At 41.0% G+C, this 21,843-nt stretch overlaps 1 protein-coding gene across 3 annotated transcripts in view; it reads left to right on the top strand.

Moving 5' to 3' along the window:
* The window catches only part of tafa1b (TAFA chemokine like family member 1b), a 112,256-nt gene that overhangs the window by 2,537 nt on the left and 87,876 nt on the right, over positions 1–21,843 (top strand). For all 3 annotated transcript variants that reach the window (XM_030729592.1, XM_030729591.1, XM_030729590.1), the window contains exon 2: positions 216–352. In XM_030729592.1, the coding sequence (XP_030585452.1) occupies positions 229–352 (124 nt within the window). In that variant the 5' untranslated portion in view covers positions 216–228. The remainder of the gene's footprint in view (positions 1–215; positions 353–21,843) is intronic.

Raw genomic sequence — 21,843 nt, 5'->3', positions numbered from 1 at the left:
TTCTAAAAAAAAATAAAAAATAACAGTGCACACAGGTCTTAATAAGTGACAGTACTGGTCTCAACATGTATGATTGATATGAGCATTGTTTGTCTTTTTTGGCACATGAAATAAACTGTGTTGTAAATGTGTTGTAAATACATGGAGACATGCTGTAATACAACTCTGCCCCCCGTCCCCCTGTTGTTTCTCCCCCGCGGTGTGCCATCCTGCAGACTCGGCCTTACCATGTCCTGGTTGTTAGCCATGTGGATTAGCCTCGGCTTCCTGCTGTTGTGCCAGGCAACTCTCTACCAGACCATCCAGCAGCACCATGTGGCCCGGCCTGGTCGCACTGACATTCTCACCCTGGGTATGTGTTCCTCTTTGTCAGATTTCAGCTTCACAGCACCACGTTACAGTGCAACATGGTGCCCTCTCCATGGGGCAGCAGTTGTCAGCTTTGGCTGTTTAAAGGCAACAGCAAGACGCTGCTGCAGTACGTCAGAATGATTTGCCATGGTACTGTACGAGATGATTCACTCTGCTCGCAGTCACACAAGAGAAGCAAAGACAGCTACTTCTAAAGTCCACGTTACCTATATTAATTTAGTCACATCTATCTCTAGCTCTCCATAGACATTTTTGCTACTTATTGCTACACCCTATGCTTCTGTGTGGACCTCATCAAGGACGATGTCTTTGAATATCGTCAGTTAGCTAGTGGGAAGATGATTCACAGATGCGATGTGGCATTCTTGACTACTGCACCGTGAATCTTGCTGGCATACTGTTACGAATAGGGCAAGCTGTAGAGAGAAAATCCCCATTACTGTGCTTGGTAGCCAGGGGAGCTTTGATCACTGTGGCGTAGATAGAAATGACAATTATGTTCCCCTCTTTTATGCTGGAAACGTTTGGCAATTAAGCCCAACGCCTTGCTGCACTGTAGGGGCAAAAGGGGAGGTAGACGCAGAGGTGAATCTAATTCACTGATTATGGAAAAGCTTCCCAGAATCGCTTATGGTGTATGTAGAACTGTTACATGGGAGGCAAAGGTTTTTAGAGCAAAGCGAATGCTTTCCTTAAGCTTCTAACAGTAAGTGCGACTTCTGTGCTGAACTCTTGTGCAGAGTGGAGCTTTCCGTGGATGCCAGGCGGCTGTTAAACATTGATGCTATCTTCTGCTTGGTTCCCTTTTGTGTGTGCGTTGCATTGCCAGGCAAAAAGACAGTAATTGAAGCACAGAAAGGGGGGGGGGGGGATCCAGCATTGAATTCTCTATGCTTGTGTTGAACATTGGTGACTTTAAGCAGCATGTCAGAGAGTTGGCTTACTTCTGCTGTGGAACAGCTGACACATGAAAATCCCAGCTATGATAGATAGAAAGTTCTCAAAGTATCCCGGCCCCCTTAATTGGAACAAGACAGTAAGGGATGAGCAACAGAGAGCTCAGAATGAATTTTTAAAGGCTGGCTTCTTTTTTTTCCCCTCTACTTCTTCTATTTTTTTTCCCATTTTTTGGGTTTGACTGGTTGGCAAGTCAAGCTTGGTGCCAAAGATGTACAAGGAAATGCATGGCTCAGTAAGTGTCTTTTTTGAATAATGCAGTGATCCCAAAGGGGCTGAGGGGAGGAAAAAAAAATAGTGGTTGGGCCCACACCCTCCCTGTACATCTAGAAGAGGCATCCAACCAAAAGATGGTGATGGGGAAGGGCTTCTCCTGTCACACAGATCGACTCACGCGCTTACTGCACTGAGGAGGGATGTAAATGAAATTTTCCTCTTTAAGGCCGTGTTGTTACTCTAACACAAGTACTTTCTAGAAAACCTTTAAAGTTAACAAACTGAGACAAATGGAGAACAGTGCGTAGGCAATCTTAGTCTGCCAATATGTTATGAAATTTTACAGTCTTAATCAGCAGGCTTCCCAGAGGTATCGTTCAATCACATCTGGCTGCTCACAGAATGCATTTCTGCCCCCCCCCCCACCCCTGCTGTTCTGTGACTGTACAATTTACTGTATATCATGTTTTTTTTTTTTTTTTTTTTTTTTTTTTTTTAAAGAGGATTAAGCCGACATCAATCTGACTCAGCCATGAAGTGGCGTTAACCGATCTAACCAGAACTCCTCTCTCAGAATTGAAATGCTATGATGAATATTTGAATTAGAATTGATTTTATAATTTGTGAAACTCTCTGGTTTCATTGAGGCCAGAACCCTCAGATATAAATAGACATGGCTATGTAGGACGTGGCAAAAAAAAAAAAAAAAAAAGAGATGTCTTGCCTCGAAAAATCCTTTGGCTTTCACGCTCTGCTATTTTCCATAATCAGATGTTTCTGTGTTCCTAAAGAATGATATTATGTGCTGCGTGTCATACTCTAAATTAAGTTTCTGAAGAGTTTTTCCTAATGATGGATTGAAACATGTTTTGTGCAGATGAGAAAAGATGAATAGGAATATAATTTTATATATTAGACTAACATGCAGTCTGTTTGCTATTTATTCGCTGTTATTTAAATTTCACTGATAACGATAATGCTGCAATGGGGGTGGGGGTTGGTACGTTTAAAGGAACCATGCCCTGAAATGATTTTCTGTGGCTCTGTGAATGCAGCATGGCAGACAGCCTGAGAGACTGCGTGGTACAAAAGCTAACAAACATAAACACAGAAGGAAGGGGCCTATGTGGGTATAGTTTGGAAGGAGGGGAAGTGAAGGTCATGTTATCTTCCAGCCTGTTGAAGCATCTAACAGTTTTTGAGGAATCAGTTTTTCTGCCTCCTGCATCAGTAAACAGACAGTATGCTAAAAAAAAAAAAAAAAAAAAAAAAAAAAAAGCGTTGTGTACATAAAGATTTCAGCTCGCACTTGTTTATTTATTTATTTATTTTTTTCCCAAACGTTTCCGTGACAAATCAGCACGGTCACAGCTGATGCGGAGATTGAGTAACGAGTCGCCTGACTGCTTCGTCACCTGCTCGGGAAGCGGCGCCGCTCTCCTTCCCGTGAGCCTCCGCTTCACACAGCCTCCCCGCGTGTCCTGCGCGTGCGGCTGAAGATTGATGGCGCCCTGATTCTGGGAAGCCAATTCTGGTCTCTCAAGAAATAATCCACTACATTGACAGATGAGCTGAATGTGACATGACACACACAAGCATGGCTATGCGCTCTCCCCACCTGCCAGCACAGTGAGCACAAGTTCTCACTGCCAAGAGTGCTGCTGAACAAACCAGGCCACTCTTGATGAATAGTACTGGTTTTCAGTGTAACCAATTTGCATTTACATTGTCAGTGCATTGCTGGCAGAAGTTAATGGAGAATTTGTGTCTTCTAATGATAAAATGGAAGTGCTCTCTAATGTGCTGTCTTATAAGTGTTCAGTCATTAAGTTATACTTAGCAGGTACTGTACCTATTTACCCTTGTTGCATTCATGAAGTAAGCATACAGTTCACAATGTATCAGTGCCCAGAGGGGCAGTCTCAATATAACAACGCCTTAGCTGCTGTTTTGTTTTATTGGGACTCTGACAGGGCAGTTTAAGAGAGACTCAGATCTAATAGAGCAGGCACAGCTGTAAAACTAACTAGACTGTTACACTTTGACAGCATTCTGTTTTGTTCTACAAATTCCTTGTCAGCCACAGCAGTGCAGCATATCTGCATTGTTACAGAGCTGTACTTGTTACTATGTAAGTTACCTGGTATTCATTAAAAAAAAAAAAATCATAATCAAAAGCTGAAATCAAGTGTGACTCAACTGTGAGTGTCAGCCGTAAACATACCGATTTTTTTTATAGACGTGAAAAATGTTACACGCGACAACACAAAAGGGGGTTATGAGATAGCTCAAAAAAGGTTGATAAATAATGCAGCGGTGCTGCTGTTATGCTTTTATTCATTGATCTGAAATGGCCTGTAAAGTCTAATCCCAGATGATTGGAATGCATTTTAATGAGCTCATTGTTCAATGTGGCATGATGCTCTCTCAGTGCAGAAATTTTCTTTGAGGTGGAAAAAACATGTAATTACTTTGATTAGCCAAGATGCATCATATGGTCAAATGGGAACAACAGCATAACTGTAAGCAGGGATGTTTGTTAAATTAGGAAGCACATCTTCAGCTTTAAGAACAGAGCTTAACTCTAACTTTATATAACAGTAAGGTCTATGGATAGGAATTTTTTAGTGAGATGAAAACAGACCAGATACAGGGTGTTAAACCTAAACTATGAAGTTGATTTAGGAAACCTGCCATTTTGGTAAATGAGGATAGCGTTGACATCTGGAAGCCGTATTCACAGTATGAATTGATTTTATTTAATTTTTTCTTCAGAAGATTTATGATTCCTCTTACAGCGTTTTGGAATGCTAAGAAATTAACTTCACAGATTCACAAACTAAATGCACACACATTCTCAACTTGGAGCTCATTTCCATAGTTGTCATGCTCCTCATTACAATAGCTCAGTGTCAGCAGCAGAAACATGGTAGGGAACACACACTTCTTCTTCACAGTCATCCTCGCAGTGGTAATTCTTGCTGCTTTTCTTCTTTAGAACAGCCGATGCATCCATGCTACTCACAGGAACATAGGAGCGCATGGGCTGTATTTTTGTCATCAAATCAGCTTTATTTGCATCCTCATTAAACAGTGGGGACTAATTAGTGTGAGAATTTATGGTAAAAGAAAATTCAATTTAATTACAGTCACTTGAATGGATAATGCCTTAATCGTATTTTTGTAAAGTGGATGAAAAGGAATTGTTTGATCTTCTTGGCAGCATTGGTGCATTGGTACATGTTGAAATACAACATAGTACAGTATAAGCCTCAATCATATGTTTACACACACACGCGCGCGCGCACACACACATTTAAGTCAGTAATGTGTGTGTGTGTGTTAATCCGTGAATTTTTTTAGTGAGTGAATATTCAGTTGCGTGTGTATTGCATGTAAAATCACCTATCCTATATTGCCAAAAGTATAAACTCAGCTGCCTTCACACACATGAACTTGAGTAACGTCCCATTCTTAATCCATAGGGTTTAATATGATGTCGGCCCACCCTTTGCAGCTATAACAGCTTAGGAGGGTTTATGGGAATTTTTGACCATTCTTCCAGAAACACATTTGTGAGGTCAGACACTGATGTTGGATTAGAAGGCCTGGCTCACAGTCTCCACTATAATTCATCCCAGAGGTGTTCTATCAGGTTGAGGTGAAGACTCTGTGCAGGCCAGTCAAGGCATCCTGACGTATTCATTAGAGTGTGAATCTGTGAGCAAATGTTAGATAGAAAAGCACTTTGATGTACAAGCAAGTGTTTGTATGAATGGGTGAATGCAAATGTGTTATATAAAGTGCTTTGAGAGCTTAAGTAGAGTAGAAAAGCACTATATAAGAACTAATCCATTTAACATTTACTATGCGTCTCAGCATCCACTGACCCCGCTGTCATTTTACGTGGCCTAACACTTTGTGGTGGAGTTGCTGTCATTTGAAATCGTTTCCACTTTGTTATAATATCAATGCCAGTTGACCAGGGAATATTTAATAATGAGGAAATTTCATGACTGGACTTGTTGCACAGGTGGCATCCTATCACGATACCACACTGGAATTCACTGAGCTCCTGAGAGCGACCCATTCCTTCACAAATGTTTGTTGAAGCAGTCTGCATGCATAGGTGCTTGGGTTGATACACCTGTGGCCATGAAAGTGACTGAAATGCCTGAATTCAATAATTTGGATGGGTGAGTGAATACTTTTCGCAATATAGCGTATTTAAAAGCTAAATTTAACTACTGGTGATGAAAATCATAAATTACATATCACACAAATTCAATTAGAAACATTCATTTTGTGAACATGACACCTACAAATCCGGCCTTTTGCCAACAAAGGAACTGAAATCCTATAATCTACCTCCACATGGGATTATAATTGCTTTGAAAACGGCAGGCTTAGGTGGAGAGCTCATCAGCACTATGTGATCACTCACATTTTATCACACAGCATGCCCTTCAAGGTAATGAAAGCAACCTTTCTAAAAACTAGGCAATAACTGCCTGATCATTTAGGTGCCGAGCAGCACTCTCTTCACACTAGTCTCTCCCCCCACCCCAACTCTTCATCCTCTTGCCGACCATTCCCCAGCCCCTCCTTCATCTCCTCGTCTCTATCGGCCCCTCAGACGATTTGTCATGGATCAGATGAGACAATTTGTCATGGATTAGTGCACTTAAATGTCTGTGTGATAGTGGAAGCAGTCACTGGAAAAGCTTAGGAATCCTATTACACTGCGTTTTATGGCCAGCAAGAGGGGAGAAAGGACTTGAGGTTGAACTGGTGCTTTCTGGCGCTCGTGCACCGTTTCTTGACTTTTTCCTCCACACATAATCAGATATTCACTTAGAGGTGAGCTTCACTAATATGTCAAACTGGAAAAGTAGATGAGCATCTCTGTGTTCTTTCTCAAGTAACCACTTCTGAAATGACCACCAAGTGTCAAATAACTGTCAAGCTTTTTTTTTTTTTTTTGCACAGCACAATTGCACTGTACAACGGTGATGGACCGTGCTTACCCGTTTCCCACTGATACATTTGTCACCAGCTGTGGCTGCATTTTAAATGCCACTTTGATCTGTGAATGAGTGAGTGAATGTTCACTGCTTCGTGCGCTCTCTTGACAAACAGAGTCAGATTCACCTGTGACAGTGCTGCCGTGTCATTGGGATTTCTTTGCTCAGCGGGCGGTCTTTCTCATCTTAAGCCTTTAACTGCATGTGCTCTGGAGCATTTTCACAATCCTTGAGTGATTAGGTGGTAGATTAGATCCTGTTCTTTTCTGATGTTAGATAATTGTGACACACTGAGTGAGCAGGTGCTATTGAGCATAGGTGGCTCACTGCACCAATTATTTTTAAGAATGTGAAGAGCGTTAAAATAGACAAGTCTCACATTGCCCAGCTGTCTAGCAGCGTGATGAGAATGTGTCCTCTCCTCCCATTTGAACTTTCCCATCTCTGAGTAGTCAAGTTACATGTAGCACATCCATTTTATTTATATAAAACACGTATTTACTATACCATACATCACTGCCATCTTTATTCATACAATAGCTACAGTATATGCGGTTTCTCGATTGCCTCCAGGCTCCTCAAGCCCTTCAGCAGCATCTCACTGAAGTCAAACAGCTTGCTTATGCTAATGGAGCAAAAAGACACATTGCCAGGTAATTGTAATGCAAAAGAGCTACTCCGTGGCATCAGTTAAAACCACTGCAGGGGACAAATGTTACTCATTCAGTGTTTTGTTTGCAGAGGACTCACTTTGCCCGAGCAACTCATTTATCCAGTGGCAGTCCAATTAGGTTTGTCTTAACCATTTTACAGGTCTAATTTTTATAAGAGATCTTAGTGAGGCTTTTAAACCGTGCATTGCTTTGCAGTTTGTAGTTTGTTTGTTTTTTATCACTGTCCAGGAAATGTGAAAAAAACAGCAACAAGAATCTAAAGACATCTTTCATGATATCATATCATTACTGTTTTAGTCATGAACCTGAATGGGTTATAATGTACACAGATAAAAACATGGATTCTGAAACAATTGATTCTGTTTGTGTTTCATTGTGGCGATAGGGGTGGGGGAGTTTACCTTTAAACACCTTAAATAGTTACACTTGAAAATCTTGCTTTAAAGCTAATCGTGAAATACTTTGAAAGAATTATTACACAATTCTGCAGTTTCTCTGTGCTCAGTAGAGTTTTACATGTTTTTTTAATCCTATTTTTCCATTTTACTGCACCTTTATTGTAACTTACTAGACACTTTATTAGGTACACTTAATAAAGGGGGTTGGACCCATTGTCTGAACTCATTGTCATGTTCAGAAAACCAGATGGAGATGATTTGAGCTTTGTGACATGGCGTGTTATCCTGCTGGAACCAGTTATCAGAAGATGTGTACACTGTGGTCATAGATGGATGGACATGGTCAGCAACATTACTCAGGTAGGCTGTGGTGTTTAAATGATCCTCAGTTGGTACTAAGGGGCCCAAAGTGTGCCAAGAAAATATCCCTCACACCATTACACCACCAGCATCCTGAACCTTTCAAACAAGGCAGGATGGATCCATGCTTTCATTTTGTTTATGCTGCAGAAATCAAGGCACATCAGACCAGGCAAAGCATTTCCAGTTCTGTCCAATTTTGGTGAATGAGTACAAAGTCTGTAGCCTCAGTTTCCTGTTCTTAACTGACAGGAGCAAAGTCTTCTGCTGCTGCAGCCCATCTGCTTCAAGATCCGATATGTTGTGCATTCAGAGCTGCTCTTACTGTATGTATACCTTGGTTGTAACGAGTGGCTATTTGAGTTACTGTTGCCTTCCTATCAGCTCGGAGCAGTCTAGCCAGGTTCCACTGACCTCTGGCATCCACAAGGCATTTTCGTCCAGAGAACTGGCACTCACTGAATATTTTCTCTTTTCAGACCATTTTCTGTAAACCCTAGAGATGGTGTGATGTGTGGGAAAATGCCAGTAGATCAGCAGTTCCTGAAATACTCAGACAGCCTCTTCGCTGCCAACAACTTAAATCACCTTTTTTCCCCATTCTGATACTCAGTTTTAACTTCAGCGGGTTGTGTTGACCATGTCTACATGCCTAAATGGATTGAGTTGCTGCGATTTGATTGGCTGATTGGATATTTGCATTAATAAGCAGTTGAACAGTTGTAACTAATGGAGTGGCTGGTGGGTGTGCATTGGGTTCATTCTCAGGTTTCTAATAATGTTTTCGCATCAGGAAACAGCTTAACTACTCTATGCTACTTTCCCTGCACCAGTAAACAAACAGTGTTTGCTGCCAGCTAGTGAATGCAGTGAAAAGTTGTCAGCTAAAAAATAAGATATTTCCTCCAGGTATTGGAGGAAACCAAAACACAATGAATATTGGACTTCAAGTGGACACGAACGTGACTCCAAATGAAAGCTATCGTGTTGTACCTTTATAAGCAGACCTTACTTCTAGGCACTCACACCGTATTCATATTTAGACCTTCTATGTTTCAAAATAGTTTTCACACTTCTATTAACATGAAATTTCAGATGCATATATTCAATTTGTTGCCAAGGAGACTCACTTTTTCAGTCCAGTCTAGTGAATCACTCATTCAAGCCCTGACGGGGGACGAAAATGGATTACGGGGTTGGAATTATGGAAACAGAAATCTCTTGCTTGAATATGTCCCCACATGTCAAACGAATGATTGAAAGTCTCTCTAAATTTTCCACCCGGGGTGCTCTGTCAGCATTAGCTGAGGTCTATTTGTCTTGTCTGATGTGTCTGGATGAATCTATGCGGCTGCTGGACCGAGGCACCACCGTATTGTCTTATCACAGCTTTATCTGACAGCAGACGCTCTAATGATGGAAGTTAGGTTGAGATGTCACAGTTAACTGTTTATCACAGCTATGCATAGTAAGACACAGGAGATGGACACAGTCAAATGCTTGTATAAACAGACAGGAAATCATATTTTAATCTGCTTCAGCCACCATGTTGCAGAGTTTTCCCGCTGTTATGGATCTTGTATTAATATGCCAGTCACTCATACTGTACGCAGTAACAATGGTGACAGACTGCTGAAAAAGAAGGAGGAGAATTAGTGTCCATGGGCCCTGTAGTGTATCTTCATTTGCCACAGTATCTGCAGCACATGTCAGGTTCACTGAACATGGCTCAATACCCCAGTGCCTTTTGGCCAGGAGAGCAAGAGAATGAAGGATGAGGTGGCAATTGCATGTGTCTGTCTCTAGCCTAATGACCCAGAAGAGCTTCGTATCTCACCCTTTTTATTTGTCCTGCGCTGGACATCCTGCATTTGTTTATTTGCTGTATAGCTCTGCTTTCACTCTTATTAGTTTTATTCTTATACACATCAGTCTTATTTGTATACACATAGGCTCCCCTATATGTCAGTTTCACTTGAGGTATTATTAAAAAAAAAAAAAAAAAAAAAAAAAAAAGTATATATATATATATATATATATATATATATATATATATTAGGGGTGGGACTCGATTAAAAAAATTAATCGAATTAATTACAAGCTTTGTAATTAATTAATCGAAATTAATCGCATTTTAATTGCATTTCAATATTTAACATGATAAATATTAATTTAAGTTTAGTTGATGAATGAATCAATATACATAAGCTTAAACTTCAAGATTTTGTTTATTTTCCCACCAGTCTACTACACAGACCAATGAAGGGTGGAAGTGCTCCTGTGATAAACTCCTGAAATTAAAGTTAAGCATCATAACTGGATAGTTTTAATCAACATTAATGTCTCACTTGTTATAGTTGGAAATTAATCATTCTCTCAGCTGTATTCCTTGATGTTGAAATGTGTTCTGCTTGTTTTAACAGCTTATTTTGAATTAAAGACTTAAAATTAAGCCACAAAAAAGGAGAAAAAGTTCGTTCTCCGTTTAACCAGCTGTTTTTACACAGCTGTGCTTCGCACTCACGGTTGCTAGGCGACATGAGCTACGCAGAGGTGAGGACAGGTGACGCTGATATGAAGGCTAGCTGCTCACTTCCGGCCTTTGTGGGCTGCGAAAGACGTGGGCCGGGTCCTTCGCAGGATGCAGCCCCTAATTTGGACATTGTGCGTCGATATAATCTGTATGCCGGGAACTCGCGCACTGAGAAACGTTCCACAGTGCAAAGTGCGATTAAAATGCGTTAAAAATTTTAACGCGTTAATTTCCCCATAATTAATTAATCGAAATTAACGCGTTAAAGTCCCACCCCTAATATATATATATATATATATATATATATATATATATATATATATATATATGCTTAGCTCCAATTATCTTAAAATTGGCAGTGTGCATTTGCAAGGAAATAATATTTAGAACCTCAGGCAACCAGGCAGGCTATGTAGGAGTTTCTCTTCCTCGTCTCACATCCCAGAGGTTTAAGTGGTTTAAGTAACTGAGCTTTTCCAACAAAAAGACCTTTTGACCTGCTTTCTGTAAGTTCTGTGAGTCGAGTTTAAATGAGGATTAATGCCTGCTCCAAGGAAGTTTTTCTGTCTTTTTCCCAAAAGACATCAACAAAAGTGTAAGGTTGCCATACATGTGTATAAAAGAAGAGTGTTATTGGAACCGAGCTAACAGAATGGAATACCTTTGTATGCTGTCTTTGATCATAACATCTTTTACCCATCCTTGAGGGTTTCAGCCCTCTCCGAGGCATACACCGCATGGCACACATGCATGCTAAATAAAGAGAGCCGGAACAGTACCGATGCTTTACAGTTTTCCCTCACCTCATCTTTTATGATAATCTGTTTTGTTTTGTTTTTTCTGTATGTCCTTGTGGAGTCCACATCAAGGCCTGTGAGCTTAAGCTCCTTCGTGAAAGACAAACAAAAATATCACCTTTTGTGCTGGCGCAATGTTGCAGCTGAGTTGTTGTGGCATAATCAAGGTATGTTCGGGTACCAAGTTATGTCATCGCTTATATCTACACAGAGGATGCATGTCTGTGTTAAGGATTTGGTGCACAGGAATACTGTGCAGGTCAATGTATAGACCTAAGGTTAGTAACTAAACCAATGTAGTACCTATGTTAGATATTCTGGTTTTATCCCAAGATTCAATTTAATGTTCTACCTGTTTGATGCTGTAAATACGAGTTCCTTTGACAAGCTAAGTGCTGTTTTAATTCTCATAAGCCATTTTGTATTTCAGCCATTTTTGTCCTACATTCTTGTATATGTGGGTGACTTGGCATAAGCATGGAATGAAAATTCTACTCATAGCTGAGCCAATGTGCTCTGCTCTTGTCAGGAAAAAAAAGGGCTTTAGTTTCACTCTCAGCAGATCCAAAGAATCACCGTAACTGTGTGGTGCGGTGTGTTGCTGAACAGAGAAGAAGAACCTCTGGCTAACTTACTGTACCTTTTTGTATTACGTTCCACCTCTTCCCTTGTTTTAGTGAGTACAGTCCTTGCATAGAGCTACACTCATATCTCAAAACAACTCCCCCTCTTCTCTTGGGTGCAATCAAAGCATCGGTTTTTGAATTAGACGAATAAAATACAGAAATGTTTTGTGATACACTCAGTGGAGTGAAAAGAATTTGTCTGACTCGATGCTACATTTTGCTATTTTTTACAGAATGCATGTCAGGCAGAGAGCTGGCAGAAAGGGATAAAACTGGCCTATTCAATCACTATCTTAAGCCGTTTTCACACATGAAAGAGGGAATCGAGCCTGGGCTTTGTCCGAAATTGCCCTTTCTCAGATGTAGCACGCAACAGGAGAGTCTCAGTGTCAGATACGTTCATACTGGAAAACCACTGCTTGGTTTAGCCAAGGGGTAGTGCCTAGGTAGAGCGTGAAACCAGACGGCAACCTCCAGGGCTGAGAAATGAAGCCATGGCCAGTAGAGACTGGCTCCAAAAGCAAGTCGGTCCCCATATGGTAATGTCTAGCATGTTAAAATGCCCACCTTTATAGCAGAAATGACTCTGCTTGCTACAAAAATAGTTGCTAATTTCTAGTTTAATGTCAACTTTACTTTAAACCTGACCTATTTGAATAGTATTAAGGATAAAAGATAAACTGTATTGCCAAAAGTATTCACTCACCCATCCAAATGATTGAATTCACTTCCATGGCCACAGGTGTATAAAATTACCTAGGCATGCAGACTACTTTTAAAGATTTGTGAAAGAATGGGTCGTTATCAGGAGCTCAGTGAATTCCAGCATGGTACCTTGATAGGATGCCACCTGTGAAACAAGTGCAGTCATGAAATTTCCTCACTACTAAATATTCCACAGTCAGTTGTTAACAGTACAGTCGTCCCTCACTATATCGTGGTTCACTTATTGTGGCATCACTGTATGGTGGAAAAAAAAAAATCAAATTCTGTATTGTGGAGTTTTCGCTATATCACTGGATTTTGCGTGTATTTCATCAGCGGATGAATATCATACTGTACACAATGGAAACGCAGTACTGTACACCACTACCTCTTGCGCAAGTTTGTCAATGTGAGATTGTTCACGGCACACTATTAGCTGATGGAATGGAAGGCGATAACCACTGCTCTGTGTTCTGTATCCTGGATAGGCTCAGTGACCGTAGCATCAGTCTGTTTGCTCTCCTGCGCTGTGCTCATACGTTAAGCATCTCCACTTCACATCAACGTCTGATCGCTGCACATAGTGTAGCTCTGTGGTGTTGTGTTTTTGTGAAATTTTCATGTTTAAGAGGATAAGAAGCCACAATAACCTGGTACTGAACGCCCAGAAGACAGTGGAGATTATAGTGGACTTTAGGAAGCACACAGCCCCTCTACCCTCCATCATCCTGACTGACACCCCCATCACCACAGTGGACTCTTTTCGCTTCCTGGGAACTACCATCACCCAGGACCTCAAGTGGGAGCCCACCATCACCTCTGTCATCAAAAAGGCCCAGCAGAGGATGTACTTCCTGCGGCAGTTGAAGAAATTCAACTTGCCAGCAAGGACCATGGTGCAGTTCTATACTGCCATCATTGAGTCCATCCTTACCTCCTCCATCACTGTGTGGTACGCTGGAGCCACCACTAGGGACAAACAGAGACTACAGCACGTTGTGCACTCTGCTGAGAAGGTGATTGGCTGTAACCTCCCATCTCTCCAGGACCTGTACACCTCCAGGACACTGGGGCGTGCAGGTCGGATCACAGCCGACCACTCTCACCCTGGGCACAGACTTTTTGACCCTCTCCCCTCAGGCAGGAGGCTACGGTTCATACGGACCAGAACCTCCCGCCATAAGAACAGTTTCTTCCCCTCTGCTGTTGGACTCATGAACAATTACCCTAAGACTGTTACCACCACCCTCCACAAACGCTGATGACCCTATGTCTATGCACCTGTCTGATTGCACTGATGTACATATTAGTGGAATATAGTCTACATTCTTTTATCTTTTAATTAGTCTCTGCACTGTATATTTTGTAATTTTGTAATATTGTGCTATAGTTATAGCTCTAATATCTCTGTATATTTGCAATTTGTATACTTGTATATTGTCTTATAGTTTTTATACTTATTTGTTTTTTTCTGTAAGCACGAAGTACCGCAGCAATTTCCTAATGCTGTGAACCTGTTCACCCATATGGCAATAAAAACCTTCTGATTCTGATTCTGATATAAAGTGGTTATAGAAGTGTGGGAAGGGTTTATAAAGCCTTAAAATATATATAAATAAAATAAATATAACGCCACTACTTTCACCTATCGCGGGGGTCTCTGGAACATAACCTCCAACGTAGGTGTGGGATCACTGTATTATAACAAAGTGGAAGCGATTGGGAATGACAGCAACTTAGCCACAAAGTGGTAGACCAAGTAAAATGACAGAGTGGGGTTAGTGGATGCTGAGGTGCATTGAGGTCACCAACTTTCTGCAGAGTCAATCACTACAGACCTCCAAACTTCATGTGACCTTCAGATTAGCTCAAGAACAGTTTATAGAGAGCTTCGTGGAATGGGTTCCCATGGCCAAGCAGCTGCATCCAACCAGTACAACACCAAGTGCAATGCACAGCATCGGATGCAGTGGTGTAAAGCAGGCACTGGACTCTAGAGCAGTGGAGTCATGTTCTCCAGATTGATGAATCACACTTCTCCGTCTGACAATCCGATGGACAAGTCTGGGTTTGGGAGTTGCCAGGAGAACAATACTTCTAAAGTGTGAAGTTTGGTGGAAGGAGGATTATACTGTGGGGTTGTTTTTCAGGAGTTGGGCTCGGCCCCTTAGTTCCAGTGAAAGGACAATTTTGTGCTCCCAACTTTGTGGGAACAGTTTGGGCATGGCTCCTTTCTTTTCCAAGATGACTGCACACCAGTGCACAAAGAAAGGTCCATAAAGACATGGATGAAGACGTTTGGTGTGGAAGAAGAGTTAAAGCTGTTACAGCTGCAAAGGGTGGGCCAACATCATATTAAACCCTATGGATTAAAAATGGGATGTCAACTCAAGTTCATATGTGTGTGAAGGCAGATGAGTAAATACTTTTGACAGTATAGTGTATGTATTACTAGGGTTTTGCGCCCTTTTACTAATATTTGAGAAGTGGTACAGGCAGCTGTAGCCAGTAGCTATTCGCTGAAAGCACTCAGCTAATTCCTGTCCCTGTGCTGGAACCATTTTTGTGATGTTAGTGCCTTTTGGAGCATTTTAATGCAATTATCTAACAACTAATATGGCCTATTATGTGGTTTATTGCAGTAAAACTCTGTTTTCAAATACAGATTGCTTAGCTGTTTCTTAGAATACATGCATTTCAATCATCAAGTTAGCTAGTGTTAGCAAATAATTTAGCACTCCACACTCTCAACCAAATATGATCAACTCCAGCTTAAAAAAAAAAAATCAATGGACACTGTATTAAACTTGAAGCTTCAAATTAAGTTCTAAAATCAATGGTGCAGTTTTGCTTTTAAAGATTAAGTAAGCAAGGTAATTAGTATAAAACTGTTATTTATTTTCATTCTCAATACAAAGCACTCATTTTGTTTTGTGGTATAAATTGAGTGCACCTCTTTCCGTTACAGTGCTGTGTTTTCGTCCCTCCTAAAAGCTCAAACTCATTCACTGTTTGATCATAGCCTTTGATCAGCAAGCTCTACGCTTAAGGAATGTGAGCTGTAAAAACCTTTGATCGGCAAATGTGTGGAAGGACAATTAACAGTTGCAGTTGCCTTTCTCTAAGGATTGCTGAGGGTCTTTCGTGCAGTCCACTTTCAGCGGCATGTGTCCAAAGTGTTCTTTGGTTGCTGGCTCTCTCCCAAAGTGCATGAATCTGATGCCTCCTGGGTCTCTCTTCACACCCCCTTTAAGAGTGGCTGTCAACCACCAGTGCTTGTCCTCTGGAAATGGGCTTTATGTTTAAAAACCATCTGGACTTGCCACTCAACAACACTGGCTGCATGCTGGATCGGTTCACATCTTGTTAACAATATACTGTATTTTCTTTACTGTATTTCTTGACTGATAATAACCTTAGTATTAAACATGGCTTAAGCAAGGGATGCTGCTTTTAACAGTTTGTTGGTGTGGTGATGAGCTGTGTTCGTGCTGGCAGGGCAGTCACACCAGACTCTGTCTCCGTGCAGCAGAATGTTGCTATAGTGATGTTATTACAATTTTGGATGTTTCACATGAGAGGGCAGACAGCATTTTTTTCTAAACTGTTCAGCAAATGAGAAATGTCACCTAAAGCAGCAGCTAGGGCAGGATTAAGGGGGTACAAATCCAAAAAGCTATAACTATTTGTTACACTGGCGTAATGTAGTTGGTGGTATATACCAAAGGCTAGACGAGTAAATGCTAAGAAGGGCAGTGGTAAAGCAATCCTTAGGTAATAAAGGGAAACTAAAGGAAGAGTGGCAATGTAGAAGAAAGCCCCTGAACAAGGAATTAGAGTTGGTTGAGATGGAAACAGAAAATGTATCCTTTCCACTCAGGCACCCACTGACTTGCAGTAAGGTTTCACAACCTTGAACCTTCTGTTAGATAGTGCCCTTTCTGTTGATATCTAGGTGTTAAGATGTGTGTCATACATTTTCCAGTTCTAACAAATACAGTTATCAGGAGCTTCATGGTATGGGTTTACGTGGCTACAGGAATTAGCTTGTCTTAAACCTTAAAATTTGAGGCAGATATCAGTCTCTCACAGATAAAGATTTCCTGTCTGTGCATATATCGGTGCATATGCTATTCCATATTCACAAGGGATTTTATATTGTGAGGTAAAGACCGTACAAAGTAAAAAAACTAGGATGAGGGGGTTAACACAAAAGTAATAAAATATAAAGAAATATGTTAACAGTCAATTTATTGGTCAATAGAAAAAAAAAATAGCCACCTTGATCATTTTAAGCAGATATGCATTTTAAGTTTCTAGCTCCTCACACTCTCACAAAGCCAGCATTGTGCATGTGATAAATGTATCACCATCATTGTGTGTAGGAAAAACACACCTGGAATTAACCACGTCATCCCTCAATCAATGAGGGGAGCTTTTCAGGATCTGGAGGAGATAAGCCTAACAGATGTAACTGCTTTCTAGCTGGAGGTGCAACGTGCTAACGTTAGCAGTACTGGTGACATTGGCAGGGGAATACAATTTGCTAGTAAGGAGTTCCAAGCTTTTGTGAACAGACCTACAGCTTGAATGTGATGAGGAATGACTGCAGATTTCTTAAGTCCCTTTGAGGTGTCACAGCTCTTTCTGCAAGGACACTTAAACTACATGAGACAGCTGCAATAAAACCACCTATGTAAGGGATTATGTAACCTTAAAGTAGAAATGTGGCTCTCGTACATGCTACCCGTGTGAAAGATAGAAATCAAAATAAGACGCGGAAGTTGTAGGTTTAATATTGATAACAGTGTAAAACGTTTAGGAGCCACGAGGGAATTACTTGCTAATTGTGTTAAATTCTTATTGCTAGCTAGGCGGAATGCTTTCTCTTGTGCTTTCAGGTTGAATACAAGAGTCAATTAAAATTCATGTGGCTGTGTGGGTCTTGTTCACGAGTGCCAGCTGGAGGAGGCAACAGTGTATTTTAACAGAAAATTCTGACAATTTCACGTGCCCCATCCGAAGACTGGACCACCATCTATCATCATTTACCACTTACCTGTTACATGCCATTCACAGAAAGATCCCAGTTGCCATCTTAAAACATTTTCCCCTGGACATTCGCAAGGCTGAATTCACCTCTTTGTGCATGCCTGTGTTTGTTTGTGAGAAAGAGTGGGATAAGAAAATGAGCTTATGTGTATGCAAAGGAACGAGGTAGGATGCGTCTGGCTGAGCCAGCGGACCAGCTTGCTGTAGTGCTGTTGCTGAACCCCGGCCAGACAGATGGCATCCATTTGATCAGGGAGATACTGTAATGGTGGGCCAGGAGCAGCTAAGAGAGGTTGTTATAGGGTCTTCATGAGCAGGCCATGCTCCCCATCTGCCAGACAGTGAAAACGTTAACCTTTTTAGAAGCATATCTTATTTTGCCCCGTCGCTTCACTGTTGTGTTTGCTGAGGGGCCAGATCATTGTCTCAGAGCATATAAATGTATATTCATCAGTGTTTCATATGAACACAGCCTGTGTGTGTGTGGATAGGTGTAGGTGTTTTTAAATGGGTTTTTTTTTTACCGTTTAAACAAAAAATGTGTCCTTATAGCCACAGTTGTAATTGCTAAATTACTTTCACAAAATAATGAAGTTCTGTGTCAAAGTAAAATGTCAGTGTTGGACAGCTTTATAAAACAAGCTGGCTTTGATTATTTCCCCACCTCCCCCCACACACACCTAAGGGAAGTGTTTATTTAAAAAAAAGAACAAAAAAACACCACGCACTTAAAAAGAAATCACATTAATTGCAGTACCTATTGTTGTTACTTTGTGTTCTGTTATTATGTGATATGAGATGAAAGGAACATCTTAAGCACGCCATGTTTAATTTTTTACTATAAAGGCTCTAATGGACTTCTCCTCTCTTCTCCTCCCCCTCCCAGTTAGTTGTGACAGGGCAGAAATATTTTCAGGATCACATTTGGGGCCCTTATCTTGTCACACTTGCAAATTAATTTTTTAAAAGGTTAGACGTTAATAGCAAGAATCCCCACCTTCCTGTTCCTGCCCTCCCTCCCACCTCTCAGATACGGGATTACACATTTCACCCCGAGCAACAGACAGAAACTAATCCAAGGCCCATGTGAGATGCTAGTTCAGAGCCCACTGTGAGGCGGACAGTTTTGCAAGACCAAGTTCTGATATTGGGCATTTAACATGCTACTGTAAAAATCCAGCTTCAGTTAGGCACTAAACCGAGCGCAGATGTACCCACCCACACGCTTGCTTTTGCACTATTCATGTGCTTAAATAAAGGCACAAAACCCCACAAACATACAAACATATGTTCAGACCATCTCCTACAGTACCACACACACACATACACACACACACTTACACACACACACACAAAGCAGATGTTTCATTGTAATTTTGATGAAAAACTATATTGTGTGAATTCAAGTACAGCAAATGTTAAATAGCGAGACAAGCATTAGGCCTATCACAGTAAGTGTGATAAGTATCCCATTAAGTTCCCTATGGCCTGCACATTCTCTCTGAATCAGTAGATCCTAAGTGGAGAAATTAATATTTAATACCACTGGTAGAATGCTACAGACACTTCCTGGGTAATTGCATCAAACTTGCAGTAGCTTTGACAGTATCAAACTAACCCTTTGACTTTCCTTTTGCAAGAATTTAAAACTTACATTTAAAATCAAAATCCCCGCAGCGCTTTGCCAGTTCACTTTATTTTTCAGTGTAAATATGAGTGTACACACATTTCAATACTTATGGTATTCAGGTTTGCATGCCCAGTGCTAAATGTGTGTTCAGTGCAGTACAAAAATGAGGATCCCACATAAGAGACTAAATACAAAACTAAAGGCAAGCTTTAAATACAAACCTGACCAAGTGAGGAAAAACATAACTAATTGTGTCAAAGACAAATTTGACACATGGTGTGAGGAACAAGGCCAAAAAGCACAGGTGTAGAAGACATGCAATACAAACATACGCAACATCACATATACTCGGGGGTGATTGGCAAACAAGATACAAGTGGAAACAGATAAGGAATCACAGGAAGGAACGACATGCACATGGAACGGCAATTACCAAAATAAGACACAAAGCCAATACAGAGTTGGACAAAGACACAGAAGCACAGGAAACATGGGGAAAAATGTGAAAAAAAAAACAAAATTTACAAAAACTACCAACACTGCAACACTTTAGACCAATTAAAAAACGGATTGAACTGAATAGCCTGCTTTTACTAACCCTTCCTTCACCAATAGTCACAGTTTGAGATATGACTAAAAGTACAGTGGGGCCATGCTGATAGGGGATATTACCAATGATGAAAATATGTATAAAAACAGTTTAAAACATAATTGATTTCAGTTGTTTTCAATTAAGTCCTTTTCATTAGGATAGAAATAGAATAGAAAACCACATGAACATTTTGTTCGCAGTTTTCCACTGGCAGCTTTTCTTCTGCAATCTTAATAATTCAAGCGGTATCAAACACACCCTCGGTGTTTTAAATATGTGTATCTACTGTTCACTCGGCTTCAGTGGAACGGAGACAGGACTGCACTTTTAAGAGCCAGGAGGGAATTTACTCAGCATTTATCACACGTATCCAATTCATTAGTAGCTCACGCTTAAGAAGGGGGATTGCAGTTCAATTTTAGATCTGAATTTTACCATCAAGACCTTAGCCTTATTATTTACCAACATGTGGTATGCAGCACGCTCAAACAAAATATCTGTTGAGTCGATCATCACAGGGTTTTAAGTCCTTGTCGGCTTGGGATGTGAGCATTTGCATGACATTTTGTGTGGATGTCTGGTTTTCAAGGTAATCCGAATTGTAATGTTGAAACGATGAGTTCTCTTTTCTTTCTTTTTTTCACCCACTTGGTAGATTTATGCTTAGAGCAGCGTGTAACACTTCCACAGCAATAGGCTTAAAGTGTCAAGCACTTTCCCATTCTTGACTTTTAGATTAAAAGCTGTTCACGGGATGTGCGAGCTCGTATTAGCAGAAAAACTCGAATTTTGTCGCCCGTGTTTGGTTGAGACCCCATCATTCAGTAACATGCTGATTAAGATCAAAGTGTGCTTTGTCTCCTCACCAAATACAATGCTCCCCGCGCGAGCCTTTTGCAGCACGGAGTAGATGTCAGCCGGCAGACAGCCGAGTCGTGTTTCTGTTGTGAATACAGCCGTAAGCGCTGGACTATGGAGCTGTATGTGCGTTTGAGACACTGAGCCAGCATTATTCACAGAGTTGCACAAACGATTGGGGAGTGGGGGGGCTGTCAAGCCTGTGTGTTTAGACCGCCCATTCACACCAGTTTGCTGGTCTAAATCCAATTCATCAGCCCTTAATGGACTGCACAAATTGTCTCTCTAGGATCTTAACTCAAGGAGTGGATGGACTAAGCAGGGAGAGAGTGAGCACATGTGCTGCACAGCATAGGAGCGCAAGGGCTGTGGAGCAGATCATTAACATGTGAACACATCAAAGTTTGTATGTTTTTGTGTCAATTAAAAGTGATTTTCCCCTAAAAAAACGAAGGGCATTTCAGTTAGATTTAGAAGTAGAAGTCTTCAGTTCAATCTGCTTGCTAAAGAAGTAGCATCATAAGTTTAGTATGACCATTCTCTTTAAAGCCAAGATTCAAAGAAAGGTGTGTCTGCATTGCGTGCCCCATTCGAACCTGTGCATTTGTCACATTTTGCATTGTTATCACAGTTTGGAAGAGCTGTGCAAATGTGTGTATATGAGCGGCGGTGTTTGTGAAGCTGAATGCCACTTCACACATTTTCAGCATACATGCAACTGCGACTAAAATTACAGGTACCACTTTTCAATATGGGTGCGAATCTCTCAAAGAGCAATTTTGAGTGGCCTGAGGCTTCATCTGTAAGTGTTGCACTGGAGATCTGAGAGCTGTCCTTTCTCCTGAAATCCTTTTGCTCCCCTCCACTTCCCCGCATTTTTTAACATGATCACAAGGGCTCAAGAGCAGCAGCAACAACAACACCGGTAAATTGTCACTCATTTATTCAGGGGCCGCAACACTTATTGGGCACTCTTTCCATCAGATCTTTGATCCCATTTGTGAATGATGTGTGTTTATGTCTGTGTCAGTACATAGCAGCAGATAAAT

This window comes from Archocentrus centrarchus, chromosome 5 (assembly GCF_007364275.1).
Source record: "Archocentrus centrarchus isolate MPI-CPG fArcCen1 chromosome 5, fArcCen1, whole genome shotgun sequence".
In the NCBI taxonomy this organism is placed as follows: domain Eukaryota; kingdom Metazoa; phylum Chordata; class Actinopteri; order Cichliformes; family Cichlidae; genus Archocentrus; species Archocentrus centrarchus.
This window is presented reverse-complemented; position numbering and strand designations above follow the sequence as displayed.